Below are 17073 nucleotides of genomic sequence, written 5' to 3' on the forward strand. Positions count from 1 at the left end.
AGTTCCTACTTTATGTTTTTAAATTGTAATAGGAATTTTTTTTAAAAAAATTTAAACAAGTACTATCTTTGATGGGGATAGCTCCCTATATTAGATATGAAAAGATATTACAATCATGTTCCAACTAACTAAAAACAACTCCCTACATACACAAAGCTATAACATAAACTATAAAAATAAGACCCTTCGCAAACCATATTATAAGAGCCTCAGTACGGTAGCAACCGAGACCCGATCAATGCCACCCGATCAATGCTGCCCTCTGAGAGCCAACCATCCTCTGTCCGCATCATCTACTTGAAGGGGTCCATGTCATCATTCTTCACACCCACACGAAACACCTCCCAGGCGTTATACATGAATTCCTCCTTCTTGGCTTTGAGGGCCACTGCAGCAACCTGTTCTTCGTTCTCCAAGTCCGAGCATTCAACATCCGACAGATAAACTGTAGTGTTAAAAAAGGGCCCCAAAATGCTGGCCCGTTCTTCTTCAACCTCCATGACTGCACTCCCCACAACATCTGCATCAACCTCCCTGACAAAACTGGCAATTTTTTCGATACAAGCCTCCTTGGATGGTAAAACATCAACCAGAAGACACATTATAATTTCATAGATTTGCCCATCGCACTAGTGCCTATCATTGCCAAGGGCACCCTCCACTATTCCGCATATCGCCTCAAGACCATCTGTGTCGATGTCGAACAATCTATCGCACTGTACCTCCAATGTCTCCTCTTTGTAGAGGCAACTAAGCCCGAATCGATGCACCATCTTCCTTCACTATGTGCAAAAAAAATGACGCCCCATGTGTAAAATAAATCCTCCATCCATTGGATTCATTTGAACTCGGGTTTTGATGTGTCGTGATAGTCTCTCGCCGTCACTGCAACCACCATAATCCCGAGAACCAGAGAAATCCATCAACCTGAGTTCGAATATACACCTGCCCTGTCCTCCAACATCGAAGCTAATAAGAGAGCTCTTCTCTTATCCCAATGGTACCTTTCTGTGGTTGGGATTACCCCATCCCCCTCCTTGGGATTTTATCTCTGTCTATTTCCAGCAAAACACTCAGGTCCTTGAACACTGAATCTGCCACCGAAATGACCTTTGTTTGAGATTCGATTACGCCCTAATTAGCAAGTAAGTCTGCCACACGGTTTCCTTCATGCTATATATGTTTTACCTGGTAGTCTTCCAGCTTTTGAATAAGCTGGTCTATTCTCGGGATTCGTTCATTAAGCCTCCGATTGGTAAAACTTTTTTTGTTAACACCATTTAGTATAATTTGAGAATCCCCTTCGATAACTACTTTTAGATGATTATTTGCAATGACCCAATTAAGCCCCTCCTCTAATGCAGTGATTTTTGCCACGTTGTTGGAAACAATTCCTAAAGGCCCACATATAGCCCCAACAAAACTACTATCCTCATCTTTGACCACAACCCCAAAGCCTAACAAACCCGGATTGCCACGGCTAGCACCATCAAAGTTTAGCTTTTTCCAACCAGGAGGCGGCAAGCTCCATTTGACATTCTTTCTCCCAATCGATTTATCCTTCAACCTGTGGAGATTTGACTGTTTCAAATTCCATACCTGTTCCATTTCCATATCCCACTTGGTGTATAATCTGTAGCTTTGACCGTATATCTTGGCATTTACATTTTCTTCTATTGCTGCCTGGACTCTGTTAATGAGTAATGAAACCTCCAATTCTTCCTCCCTGAAAACTCTCCTGTTTCATTCTTTCCAAATCAGCCAAGCGACCATTGATGGTCTTGTTATCCACAAGCTGCCCCACTTTGAGTTTTTGCCCGCCGTAGGCCAAACAAATATGAAATCTTTGAAAGTACAACTATGAACCATGTGATTCTGCAACATACTTAAAAGCCAATCCCAACATTGAGTTGAAAATTTGCATCCATAATTGTAATAGGGAATTTATTTCCCCATTACAAGTCGTTTTGTTCTTTCTTTTTGTGCTTATTTCTCCTAGAAACCCGAATTTGCACAAATGAAGGAAATTAATGTTATTTTTAACTTGCAAAAGGGATTTAGAAACCCGATTGCATCTTTTGAAGAGCATTTTTACTTGGAGTTGAAGGTGAAGAACCCAAACTACATTCTTGCCTCCAAGAATCCCATTTTTGTGCCTTTTCCCTTTGAATCCGGTTTGCAAGGAGTTGGGCGTTGAATATAGGAGACGTGGGAGATTATTGCTCCCCCATTTGTTGGGTGTTTTTGCCATGTTTTGAATCCCTCATTCAACGTGTTTGCTGGTTCATTTGAATCCCTCTTGCAACATGTTTTGGCTGGGTGTTTTTGCTTCTCCTTTCAAATGTGGAGAGTGAAAGCTCTTTGTGCGTTTTGCTTCTCTCCGCTTCATGTCGTTTTTTTACTGCCAAGGGTTTTCAACGTGTCTATTTATAAAGTGTTTTGGTTCTTCCCAAACTCATTATTCTTTGCTAAGGGCGTTTCGATCAAGCAAGGTATGTATTTTCAGTTTTGTGTTTGTTTTCTTTTGGTTGTTTTAAATTCCTTGATTGATCACACTTTGTAAATATTTGTTCTTGTTTGAATTCAGATTTGTATGAGATCTTCCCAAATCATTTTGTTCTTTGAATGCAATTTGTATGTTTTTCCCCTCTTACAAAATTTTCCTATTACTTGCAACCGAAATTTTAAAACCCGATTACAAGTGCAAGTTGTAATGATCTCTTACTTGTAGTCAGCCTTCCAGAACCCGAAATTGGTCCAAAATGCATTAAAAAACACTTGAAAAAAAAACACTTGAAAATGAGTCTTAAAGGTCCATTTACAAGTGTAAACTTGTAATTGCCTATTACACATATGAAGTCGCATGTTTGTTCTCCACAATTGCAAGTTAATGCTCTTGTTTTTCCACACATGTAATGCAATTTTCAGAACCCAAAATTCACTTGTGAGCCCATTTTTGCATTAATTTATCCCTTCCCTTGTCAATCTTGTTTGCACACACAATCTATCAAACCAACAAATCAAGGCATGGGCATTGTTTTATAACAATATCATCTTGAATAAGGTGATATGGGTTCTTCATCAGTGAATAAAAGAAGAGATACAACAACAATTCATGGATGCAAATTATAGAATGCTTTCAAGACAGAGATGGTCATAACATGAAAAGAGGAAGGCGGGCCTTTCCCTCTTGAAGAAATGGTACTACCCCAAGCATGTGAAAGGTTGGAGTTCACTAGTTAAAGACACAAAGACTATCAAGTTCTTGTTCCAGTTCAAGATGTCATTTACCTTGATCACAGAGTATCTTGTAACACCATGAAGATTTTCAAAATAGAGGATGATGTAATAAGAGTCATGTCTTCGGACACAGAGAATAGTTTCAATTGTGTATTTGTAATTTTGTTTTGACAAGTTACATGTAAATTTAAATTTTGCAATTGCAAGTGTCACTTTCACGTGCGTTTTTGTAAAATGTAATTACATGTAAAACAACTACAAGTTGAGTTAGATTAGGACTATAATTGGAATAAATCATGGTGGTTGAAAGAATTTCTCAAATTAGTAAGGATCCTCCCACTTTTTTCTCAAGACTCCTCTCCTATAAATACTTGAGGGGGTCTATTGTAATTGACATCTTTTGGCAATGCAACAAGACTCTGTCAGTTTGTATGTACACTCTAAGACTTTGAACTTAGTTGTAAATCAGATTGCAGTCAATTGAAAGAGGCAAATTGCTTTCAAACTTGTTGTTGATTCAAGTTGTTATGTGATGACATTTTTTGGAGATTGATTGTGAGTTTTGAAGTGTTATACATGAAAGATTCAAGCTCAATCTTGTAGACTTTGAGCTGCTTATTGCGTTTGGAATTTTAGATTGGTTTTCAAACTTGGTCTTGTAAACTTTGAGCTGCTTATCGTGTTTGAAGCCAATGTAGAAAGCTCAAAGTAAGAAGGTAATTTGCAAACTTTGTGTTGTTTTTATTTTCTATGTTTGTGTATAAGAGGTGCATAATGTAGTTAGACTTTGAGCTGCTACATACTCTGCTTGGTTAACATGAAATAATCTCAAAAGGTTAATAAGGCAGTAGAAGTGTTGAAGACTTTGTGCTTTCATTTTTGTTTTCATGTCCTGAGAAAGAGATGGAGGTCTGTGTGCTTTCATGGAAACTTTGCTTCCCTTTGTTTCCCAAAAATCTTACAAAAAAGTCTCATTTCTGTATTTGTTGTTATTTATTTCCAATTGCTATTACTTTTCTATGAAGAGAAAAAAGTATAATTTTTCTTGAAAGAAGAAGAAAGACTGTTGTTTCACCCATGTTAGACTACTTTAGTTTGTAGATAGGAGGAACCTTCCCTAAATTAGGAGAGTATCATACTCACACACTGTGGCTGAAACGACAATTTTGCACATCCCCGGGTATACAAAATTTTCAACCAACCTACATGTCCGTCATTTTCTTGAAATTTTCTATTATTTAGGAATTGGCTTCTAGTTTTCTATTAAGTTCTTATATTTGATTGAAAATATAATTATCTTTTGAGTACCTCCGTACTATATTTTGGAATTAGAAGCATTCATATTTTGGTACATATTTCGTCTAGATGATTATAGTTTGAAGCTAATTGTTTATGTCATGGTGATGATCAAATATCAATATTACATTTGAAGTTTTTCAACGTCACTATTTTGTGGTACTGCCCTTGTATATTTTTTTTTTTTCTAAATATAAATAATTTTATATTCTTTTTTTTCATCAGTACCTCTCACCCATTTTCGTGAAAAACGATGTAACAGTACCCATCTGATCTCCCAGCAACTTTTTTAAAAACTAAATACATTGAACATACAGCAAAGCTCTCATGTTACGTAACCATTTGTTTCCTCAAAATTTAGTTCATGTAATTACTAAAGATAGGTTGTCTCCATTCATGTTTCATTAGATAATGCTTGTTTGTATTTTCGTTCCGGTATACTTGTTCTTGCTTTTTAATAATTCCATTGTTTACCAAAATAGTGAGAGCATTTCTCGCAAGCAAAAGAAATGTAAAAAGGTAGCCATATTTGCTGCATCAACTTGCAAGAAATGATACATTTTTAGGTGCATCTAATTCAACACGAGGACCCTTTTCTGTCTTTGAATCCAAGTTATGGATCTTGCCTTTAGTCATCTCTAACAAACAAATTTTGACGTAATCAATTTATAACTCTTGTACAATTTGGGTATTTGCTTTTTCTCCTATCCCAGTCCTTGCCTTGTATGGTTCAATTCAACCAAAAGTAAAATTTAATCTATAAAAATGGCTGTGCTCGCTTCTCTATGGATACTTCAAATGATCAAAGTTATATATCCAACTCATGAATAGATAATGGGATACGTATCCTAATCAATAGATAGTGGTAATCTGGCAATTATTTGACAGGAGAATATAGAAATATCTAATTTACAAAAAAAAATACACCAGTTTCTCTCCTTCAAGCCTTGAATTTTTGCTAGCTTCAGTAAGTAGCTACCTCCATTATTCTGTGCAAAGTTAATAAATTCAAATACCAACCACCACATTTGTACTCTTCTAGAATCTGAATAACCAAAAAAGATAACGATGGCAATAAATTACAAGCTTTAAACATCCAGGCAGATACTAGTCTACATGGATCAAATCGATTAGATCAAAATGCTCCAATGTTAAAAACTTTAGCAGTGTTGTCATCTCCTCCTGTGACGATAAATTGTCTATCCCTGGAAAAAATAACATCACCAATTCAATATGTAATAACAGAAATTCATATCGGTGCAAGCATGCTGCATTTTATTTATATCTATGAGGAGGTTGAATGAAGCATAATGTATGAAGCACCAACAGCACTAATGTCAAAGATCTAAAAAACATACATTGTGATTGCCATATCCCGTATTGAATCACTGTGACCGTGGAAAATTCTTTCACAAATTCCTGACCTGCTATCCCAAAGACGGACATTTCCATCAAGGCAGCCAGTAATGATGTGCTGAGATGAATGTGACCACAAGAACCTTATAACACCTTCCTGTCATTAATCAACACTAAATGTTTCACAATCGCCCATATGAATGGACATAAAGATAACATCTGGCACATTAAGAACAGATCTATATATAACACAAAACATGCCTCATGTTGACAAGTACACCGAAGAGAAAAGCTTTGTAGTTCCCAAATCATAAGCTTTCCATCCATCCCACCTGTTGAAACCCATGTCAAGCTGCAACACAAGGGAAATAAATTTAGATAAGCTGGCAATTTGAACAAAGTGGAATTTTTGTATGTTTCTTTAACCAAAGTTTCTCATTTCATAAAAGCTAAAAAGGCCTGATCACTTTAAAATTGAATCTGAAACTTCATTGGAGATGATTGCCGTCAGACAAAGATACCTAACAGTGTCTTTTAAAACTCTTACGGTGAGATTATCCAGCACAATCTGTTTGGAGGATATACAACTTGTGCATTTGAAGAATACCACAAGGCTTACACTTTCCTAGTAAACAAAGAATATTTGGGCATCTGATTAACTCCTTTTTCAGACAACTTAAAAAAAGCTATCAATAAAACACACACCAGCTAAATAGGGAAATAGCCTACAACTCTCTCATTTCAGAAAAATTAAAAATCTTTCAACTGCATACAACTCGTGCACTAGAAGAATACCGCAATGCTAACACCTTTCTAGTAAGCAACGTATATTTTGGTATATGGCTAATTCCTTTGTCGAACAACTTTAAAAAGCTATGAATACAAAAGGCACCAGCTACAAAGTGAAACAGTCTATTAGTAATCTTCTAGAATCTTAATAACCACAGAGACTTTGTAAGCCATAGTACATAGTACTCCCAATGGCTTCCAGTGGACCCCATCCTCATTTTTTACTTTTTCCTTGGCCATATGCAGCATTACCATGCAGTAAAAGTTGTAAGAATTACTTACTAATTCTCAGAAAACCATTCCATAAATCAATATTGAACCTATAATTATTTAACTTGATCTTTTCCACTCAAATGATTCAATGTTCTCAATCTGAAATGGCGGAGCTACATGGTACAATGCTTGATTCAACAAATCATTAAATAGTGCTTCTGAGGTTGGCTACTTTTACCCCTTGAGCTAATGAAAGTGGGACTATTTTCCTAGATTTTCCTATGGATTTCCATACTGTTCCTATATCCTATTATCCCTATTATCCTCTAACTACTTAATAGCCTCTTACAATTTCTGTACTCTGCTTTTAAGTTTTCAACTGGTAGAACTAGACTATGCAAGTGTGAATGGCAAATGCCCCTTTCTCCCAGTTTTAAGTTCACCGTATTGTTATGTGTGCAACAGTCACCGTGATCACTGGAATGACACCACCAGCACAACCTCCTCAATCCTTGGTTTGATTAGCATCTATCGCAACGTGCCCATCCTGCAATCAACAATTCAGAGCAATGGAATCATTACCCACCTTTTTCCATTTCATTTCCACAATTTGCCCTTTAAGAGATTAAAATATGGAAAACCCAAAAATACCATCATACAAGGGAAGCCACTCCTTTTAAATGTAGAGGGGAATCATTGGTTTTACGTGATTTCTTGTATCTGTTACATATTTTGTCACCATCCATTGGGCCCAAGTCAACAAAATCCACGTAATGCTAGCAAATTGCTATATAGTATATTATAATTTAATATGTATGGAAAAGTTGGAGTTGATAGGAGCCCCAGAGTAGTGATGCCTCATAGTGATAAATCACAAGGGATGCTCATCCTTGAACACAGTTTTCTAATGGTATTTGTATGGCCTAGATAACCCACCCTTATTTTTTAAAATTGTTCTGCAATATAGAAATTGTATATGCAATGGCTTCAACACTTTCTGATCACCAAGATCTTGAAGTGGGCAAGGTGAGAGCATGCGATGCTTTCATCCACACAACTACTCTAAATGAATGCAATTATAGAATGATATGGCAGCAAGCTGACCTGAATATGCAGGCAGCTGAGCTGACCTAATCAACAACTCTTCGGAAGACTAAGTAAATGACACGTAGGCGACAGACCAACCTTATGAACACCTCTTCAGCATATCACCTGAATACAATGCAAGCCACTAGTAGAATTTATAAGCTTGACTCAGACCAAAATGGTTGATAATCCTAGCTTGTTCAATGCCAAAACAGGTTGAATGATATGCTATACTAGCTGACAGTAAACCATCCAGTTTTACAATATGAAATGCAAGCCAATTAGACCCTTAGGAGGTTAAACCATCTGAATTTGACAAAAATATTTATGAAATGCATTACAAATAACAATGTATGAAGTGATCTGCTGAAACAAAACTGCTATATTATTCTGATTTATAATATCAATCAGCTACAACCTCACAATTTAGTACAACAAAGCTCAAAATATGTAAAGGAATAGGATTCCAGTAATGACAAAAATCCAAACCTCTAAATAAACCTTTGATGAAGACACGAGGTTGAAACTGAACTATTAACGCTTATAACAGCTGTATCCACTGACATGTCAGTACTGAAGGACACTGTAGTCACACAAAATCACTTCTATATGCATCCAACAGAACCCAACACCAAAACCTCAACTGTAACTCGCCACAAATCTGCTATCTCTTCATTTGGATTGATATCACAAAAGATGCCTAATATACTCAGACCTGAAAACAAGCTCCAAATGGCAACACAATAATTAAAAAGTTCAAAGATTTCTATATGATGAATTTAACACTACCTATATGCACGCAACAGTACCCAACACTGAAACCTCGACTGTAACTCACCACAAATCTACTAATCTCTTCAATTAAACTGATATCACAAAAGATGCCTAATATACTGAGACCTGAAAACAATCTCCAAACAGCAACACAATAATTATGAATTTCAAAGATCTTCCAAAATTCAACAATCTTCACTCTTAAAGTATACAACTTGCTAATATTATGCCTGGGCACCTCCAAAACAACTACCAAACTGTACGAAGGAATTGCGAAATCATCCTCTTTTTCCACACCTCAACCCTTGGATATGGTAAAGCGGACAGCCCGTCTTTCAAAAAAATCACCTTCACATTAAAACTACACTATCTCCCTTATAACTGATTGGTCTGCATTAATGTTCCTGAACAACTGCATACAATGTAAAATCTGAAATATTCCATTCTTTACTAGCTGAATGCAATAAGAAACTATCATAACATTGTATGTACATCAAGTGAAATGGTATAGCTTCTCTTGGTATTTAAATACCCAACTAAATTCTTCATATTATTCACCTGAAAATCACGCTCAAGCTCACTCCAACAACAAATAACGAACACATGAAAATGTTCATCGAAAGACATCAAATAAGAACATCTTCAACACAACTTAGAAATCTCAATTTGAAACACAATGGCAATCTCTGTATGAAATTGCTCCAATAGATGTTGAGGGTTTTTATCCCCAAACCAAATACCTTGAGCACACAAGTGATTTTTTGATGAAACCACTATATCTAGATAAGAGGGTTTCAATTCATGAAAGCGGTATTCCAAGAGGGTTTTTGTCCTCAAAAAATATGAGAACTTAGGTTCTCACACAAAGAAAATAGCAAATGCAAATACAATCTAACCTTTCTTCTCTCACAACTCCTTAAATAGGCATTTTTAGGGCATCCAGATAATTTCCCTTATAAAAATTCTTTGTTCCCCTCAATAAAATAAAGTGACTTTATGAGAACCTTCTAAGTAATTATTACTTTTTTTAATGCATAAGTAGAGATTTTTATTAATCTCAGAAAAACCTATGTAACCCGGGGACACGTCCCTGGCTTGAAAACCCCCGTCCCAGTCCTGGGGACATTTCGGGGACTTGGGGATGTTTCCCCCCGTCCTAGTCCTGGGGACATTTCGGGGACTTGGGGATGTTTCCCCCCGTCCCTGAATTGCCAAGAATTTAGAGGGGACGTCTGCCCTAGTTGGGGGGGACGTTCGGACGTCCCAGGGATGGCTGGGGACGGCTGGGACGTCCCCAATCCGTCCCGGGGACGGCGAGACATCCCTCACATCTAAGACTATTAAAAATATTAAGAAAATAAAAAAATGTCGTATTTTCAATTTTTTTTTTAATTTTCTAATATGGGCCCCTATTAATTCAAATTGTTATTAAAAAAATTAAAAGGCAACATTAATTAAATTTTAAATTTATTAAAAATTTAAATCATATCAAACATTTAAAATTAATTCTATTATAAATAGAAAATATTAAATTGTTAAATTAATTGGTAAACATTTAAAATTAATAAACAAGAAATCAAAATAAAAAAAATATTAATTCATTAGTACTATTTTGATTTTCATATCGTAATTGACAATGAAACTATATGGCAGCAGTGTAGCCTTTGGGCATTTTGACATTTTGTATGTAATTTCTTTAATATCTATTATGATATGCATATTGACAATGTGAATGAAATGAAATTCTGAATTATGAATGCATAATTGCATATCAAGTATTGACAATGTTGTATGTTCAAAATTTACATTCTAAAATGTTTTTATAGTATCATATACATGCTATATCCATGTTTTCATATGAATATAATGTATATATGCATTCTTTATACATGTTTTCATATAAACATTTAGAATTTTCTTATATATTTTAAATTTTCCCTATATTTTATATAGCCATCCCCCGCTGTCCCCAAATTTGGCAAAAAAATCTGCCGTCCCGGAAACGCGTCCTGCCATCCCCTGTCGTCTCCGTCCCGGAAACTAGGGGTAACATAGAGAAAAACAGAAAATACAAGTCTAGAAGATATACCAAAGAGCAAAACAAACAACTAACAGCCTGCTATCCTGACCCTTCTACAAGTTGATGTAAAGCCAGCCCATCAAGAAGCCAGTTTGAGATCCACCCTCCAGAAAACTGGCCAATAAGCATTTGGATGCAAATTACACAACATGACAAAGACCTGCTAGAAAGCAACAACGAGATAACTTGATGTGCCACAAACATCAAACATGCCTGAGGAACATATCCAAGACAGCATCCATGACCCAACAACAGCTCCTTCAAACACCATTCTCCCACCAACACAATCAGCCAACCAACAGCCAAAATGAAGCCAGTTTCGAATGGTGGGGTAGAATTTCCATACACCACGACATGTGCAGCATCAAACAAATCTCGATCACAGCTTTTCAAAAGAAATAGTGCCAGACAGACCAAAGAAAGCCTAGAGCATATATATCCACTCTAGCCATAGAGGAGCCTAAGCTAGTGCCTGGGCATCAATATCTACCCAAAAAAACTCCTCTCCATCTGCTACCTTATTAGCTAGGTAGTTAGCGTCCCCATTGGCTTCCCTATATACATGAACAACCAGAAAATTTTCAAAGGTTTGAGAAATCTGCAGTGCTTTTTCCACTTGGAGTGTTGGCTCTTCTATGTGCATTTATCACAATGGAAAAGTCCCCTTCAAGCACCACATTCCTCAAACCCAACCCTCTGCATTTCCTCAAACCAAATATCAATGCCTTGAGTTCTATGACATCGTTGGTGCTTTGTAGAAGAGGCTTCACCATTTTGCAGACAATTCTCCCTTCCCAATCTCTTTGATCAAACACCAGGCCCCTACCACACCCGGATAACCACTAGAAGCACCATCAAAATTTACCCATAAGAGGTTAAACCGTTTAGCCAATAGTAGTGAAAGAGACCATGTAAAGGCCAAGTTACTTTTACCATTTATCCTCTAGGAAAAGGACAAAAAAGCTAGGTGACCCCTCTTGGAATATTCTATTATGAGGTGCTTGGACATTTGTTACGAGTTGTAAGAGAATATATCACGGTTATGATCATCATTTTATTGCTATGACAATATTTATAACAAAATCCTTACACATGCACATGCATGAGAGATGCCTTATGACAGCCATAAGAGCACCTGTATGAGGCTATTTTGGGAGGTGGATGTGAGGTTTTCAAGGTGGTTTTGCTGCCTGTTGTTTGGTGATACCATAGTGGTATTCATTGTAACAAACTCCTATACATTGGTGCCTTGAGTTGGTGTTCTTCATTTAGTCTTGTTCAGTTTGCAGGGTAACGAAGTGCCATCGGGTTTTTAACAGAGGTCTACAGACAAGTGTATTGTTATCATATTATTCATCGAATTAGTAATATACTTCCCTCTCTACGGTGGAATTTTTTCCTGAAAGGGTTTCTCCACGTAAATTTGGTGTTTCATGTGCAATGTTTTTCATGTTCTTGTTTTGATTCTACAATCACTGTATTAATGGTTAATCTTTAGTTTCAGATTTGCAATAACTTTGAGTTTAAGTTCATATTGCAAGCTTTCTTCACCTTGATTCTGTTGAGGGAGGGACATCTTTCTCGATAAGTGTTGAAGGTTTTTTGCAGCAATGGGGGCTTTTGTTTCGTGGGTTTTTTGCTGATTTGATAAAAGGTTGTATACCATGGCCTCCACCTCTCATCAAGATATTGAGAAGTTCAATAGCATTGGCTATGAGATATGAAAATTGAAAGTTGAAGATCTCCTAGAAGAGAGAGATCAATGATTGCCAATTTCAAAAGAAAAGAAACCAGAGGATTCTACCTTGATAGACGATGAGTGGAAAAAGTTAGACAAGAAGGCATGAGGAACCATTCGGTTGTGTCTCACAGAATCCATCCTCCTAATTGTCAATACAAAAGACACTACTTACAAGCTAAGGAGGAAAATAGGTGAGATCTACCAAACTAAGAGTTTGTCTAAAAAGTAACATTTGAAAAGACATTTGTATTCTCTAAAAATGAAAGAGGGTGATTCTATTGTTGAACATCTGAATGCATTTAATTTGATTATAAGTGAGCTTGCTTTAATAGATGTTAAGAGTAAAGATGAAGATAAATTTATTCTTCTACTTTGCTATTTGATTGATTCTTGGGAAAATTTAATTGTTGCCAAAAGTAGTGGTGGTGTAGAGCCTAAGATGGACAATGTGATCCCCTTAGTTCTTTTAGAAGAGACGAGCAGAAAGATCATGAATGCTAGCTCCCAAGATGCCTTGCATATTCGAGGAAGGCCTAAAGAAAAAGGGTCTAAAGGGGATTAAAAGAAGGATAAGTCAAAAGGGCATTCTAAGACCCCTCGAAAGAGCCAAGTTAAGTATTGAAACAGTGGTAAAAGAGGGCATGTGGGCTGTAGAAACAAGAAAAAGAGTATTCCACGGATAAGTCCTCAGACGATGGTCATTTTGATGCTTTGTTTATTTCAGCTAACTCTATTAGTAATGATGCTTGGCTTGTTGATCCAAGTGCTTCCAACCATGACTCCTCACAAGGAGTGGTTTTCTAAGTATAAAGGATATGATGGAGGAGAATTTTTTCTTGCTGATAACACCTCAGCGAAGATTATTAGCAAACGAAAGGTAAAACTATGTTTCAGAGATGGGAGGATTGTTTCCATTGATAATGGTTTACATATTCCAAATCTTTCAAGTAGTTTACTTTTGGTTTCCAAGTTAAATGACTCTGGAACGCATGTGACATTTGATAAGTTTGGTTGCAGGTTGGTAAGGGGAAGTTTGGTAATTGCTAAAGGATCTTAGACAGGGACTTTGTTTAAACTACATACCTCTACTCTTTGTAATTCGGCTTTTGTAATTGGGACTGAAAATGCATGCATGTTGTGGCACCACTGATTGGGTCACATTGGTGAAAAAGGTCTTAAGGCCATTCTAGATAAGAAACTAGTTGAGGGGATTTCTGATTATTCTATTGGGAGTGATTTTTGTGAGCACTGTGTGTTTGGTAAGCAAAATAAATCTTCATTTCCTAAAGGTGTTAATAAAGCTAAGAGACTTTTAGAAATTATTCATTCGGATGTATGTGGTCCAGTGGATGTTGACTCTTTGAATAGATCTCGACATTATGTTTCCTTCATTGATGATGTCTCAAGATATACTTGGATTTATTTTAAGCATTCAAAATCTGAAGTTTTCACTAAGTTTAAGGAATTTAAGGCATTGGTTGAAAAACAATTAGATTATAAGATAAAAATATTGAGATTTGACAATGGGGGAGAATGTTTTTGATTAAGGATCAAATAGGTTTTGAAGGGACCCGAAACCCTAATTACAAAATGCTGCCATCGACATAACAAAAAAGAAGAACCAACAAAAGAGACCTAGTTAAGATTCTTTAAGGCCTCAACAACTTTAGCTTCCAACTGGGTCATATTCATAGAAATGTTCTTGAAATCCTGAAACTCTTGGGCAGGTTGCTCCACTACCCTCTTGAGGTTGCCACAAGTTCGTTTGCACGGGACCAAGTCCTCTTCCATCAGTTGTTTACCTTTATCCTCAATGTCCATAGCCACCACCTGATTCTTGCTTTGATACCTTTTCTCAAGTCTATCAACCATAGTGTCAATGCTTTCTTCACTACTCTTGACAACCTTGTGGCTAAAGGAAACCAAGGTGGTAAGATTATCATTAATGTGCTTCATTTGTTTTCTCTGGGCCCATGATTTTGCCCTCATAATCCAATTTCATAGTTTCAACATCCTTAACAGCTTTCTGAAGTGAAGCAACCAGATTTCAACCCTCATTTTCATCTCAGGGGGGCTCCCTGTTCTTTTGTCTGCTAGAAATAGAGCGCAACTTGAGCTTGATATTCTTGATCTCATGAAATACCCACTTATTTATATGAAAAGAATCCACAACCACATTCCTCGCAATGCCTAAAAGATCATTGGGACTTTCCTGCTCCAAATGAAGGGGGGAATCAACAATCAAATCCCATGGAAAAGAGGTTCTACCCTCACGGTTTGTATCAGGCACAAAATTCCTTGAATAGCTATGAATAGAAGGATCTGTCTCCTCCTTCTTGGCTGAAACAGGGGAAACCCTTTTCTTATTCGCAATTTTCTTTTTGACCCTAGGGCCCTTCCCCTCCCTAACTAAAAAGACATTATCAGAATCAACATCTGTGCTCTAGTCATCCCTTTCCAAGTATGACCTATTGGACCCTTCATCCTTGAAGCCTGTGGAATCCTCAAATGAAGCAGGGGGAATATTACTAGATAGAGAGGGAAGAGATTTACAATGCTCAAAAATAAGAAGCAAAAGCCCCTCATAAAGAATAGGGCTTTTAGGGTTCTTCCTATGGTCCTTCATACTATAATCCAGCGAGGACCAAAGATAAAAAGGGAAAAAAAATTATCTTATGCCTAAAATGGTTAAGAAGAACAAAGTGATTACCATACATTTTGGTGAAACGACCATCCAGAGAGAAATATTGCATGAGTACCTTTAGGACCACCACCCAAATCGATTTGATGGAGCTAGTGTCATACCCACCTTTCAAACTCTTCACCAGTCTATTCTTTTCCTTTCCTTTTGGAAAATTCTTGGTAGCAACTTCAGAGAGCTATTTGTCTTTGAAAAATTTGACACCATCCATTGACAGGCTAGTCACTTTGGCAATGACCTCCTTCGTATTTTCAAACTTCCAAACCACTAGATTAATACTACCATTCTCCCAACCCTTAGCAAATAGGGTAGTGACATAAGGTTGAAACCATGGAGTCTCTCTAGAAAGGGTGTAACACCCCCTTGTCAAGGATTCTCCAAATGGTCACATTCTTCTTCAGTGCTTCACAATTCATGGGTTCCGACCACTTCCTGTCGCCACCCATAGTTCTACATCTACTCAAAACCTCCGCTAACCAGAGACACCAATGCACAATCACAAGACCCAAGCTAAGAATAACCTAGAAAGCATGTAAAATACTCTTCAAATTATTTATAATCTCTACTAGAACCTTCCACCTTAGCATCAGTAAATGCTCCTTTAACACGAACTTAAAAGGCATTCCCATCAATGTTAAGTAAGCCTAGCAGGACGCGCATGTAGCCTATCATAGGCTACTAGTTGGCTAGCATGCACCGGAACTCGATCTCCCCCATTCCAAAAAATGATTTTGTCACTTTTAACACCATAATTAGCAAATAAGTTAGCAGCCCTGTTCCCTTCTCTATAGATATGGGAAATATAACATTTTTCAAAGGACCTTATGATACCTATTGAGTCCTGTTGGTGATCGTATTATCATATACCAAACACTTAGAATAAAATTTCCAAGGATACTCTATCCTCTCTTGAACAAAATCACTACTTGTGCCAAGATTACGAGAAAGACCACAAGGCGACTCCAAGGTCTATATGTGCGAACAAGCGACTTTAGTGGGGTAGCTTCTTGGGTAGTGTATGCTGAAAATCTCAAGGGGGACTTACGCTTATCAACTGTTATCATTCAAGTTGAACTTAGGCAGATTTAACAATTTATGCTCTATGTTTTTGGATTTTCTAACTTAGGACTTCAAAAGAGATAAAAAGGATGAGGGTTTAGGGATTTTATACTACTTCTAAGCTATTCCTATGAATTCAAGAGACAGTAAAGACTGGGTGAAACCAGTAACGACGATTTGTTTCGCCACACTTGGACAACTACGCAAAGCGGGTGCAATCTTCTAGGGTTATGCTTAAGATTTTCACACTTAGGAAGAATGCCAACAATTGAACAATATCATTCCAAGTAGAAGTTAAACATCCATATTAAAAGCTCAGACTAACTTTGCACATTGAATGAAAATAATTCATCCAACAAAATTATGAGCAAGATTTCACCAATCAGTACTATCAGATCTATCATTCATCTAACAACTTGAAAACAAATTACTTAAGCAAATCTATTCTAAGTGTTGAAGGGAATATGCAACCATGCAACCATTTAGCAATAAAAAGATTTCAAGACAATACTGATAATGAACTTATATTACTCAAATAGCTCTACGCAACAATTTCATAAATCTCTCCACACTAAAATGAAATGAGAGAGAGAGTTTAGATAGAGTTTTGGAAGCAAAATAAATGGCCGAGATCAATCTAAGATTGATGACTGAGATCTAGACAACCTAACCCTAGATAGAGTTTCCAAAAATAATATCAAAGATCAACTTCAAAAGAGACAAGTAGCACGAGATGCT

The 17073-nt window shown here is 36.8% G+C and overlaps 1 protein-coding gene across 5 annotated transcripts in view; it reads right to left on the reverse strand.

Annotated features, from left to right (window-relative positions):
- Window positions 1-5326: 5326 nt before the first annotated feature.
- Window positions 5327-17073, reverse strand: part of LOC131054556 (uncharacterized) — a 160267-nt gene continuing 148520 nt past the window's right edge. For all 5 annotated transcript variants that reach the window (XM_057989098.2, XM_057989096.2, XM_057989094.2 and 2 more), the window contains 3 exons: window positions 6154-6244; window positions 5895-6049; window positions 5327-5741 (listed from right to left, as the gene is read on the reverse strand). In XM_057989098.2, the coding sequence (XP_057845081.1) occupies window positions 5672-5741; window positions 5895-6049; window positions 6154-6244 (316 nt within the window). In that variant the 3' untranslated portion in view covers window positions 5327-5671. The remainder of the gene's footprint in view (window positions 5742-5894; window positions 6050-6153; window positions 6245-17073) is intronic.

Source organism: Cryptomeria japonica, chromosome 10 (genome assembly GCF_030272615.1).
Source record: "Cryptomeria japonica chromosome 10, Sugi_1.0, whole genome shotgun sequence".
In the NCBI taxonomy this organism is placed as follows: domain Eukaryota; kingdom Viridiplantae; phylum Streptophyta; class Pinopsida; order Cupressales; family Cupressaceae; genus Cryptomeria; species Cryptomeria japonica.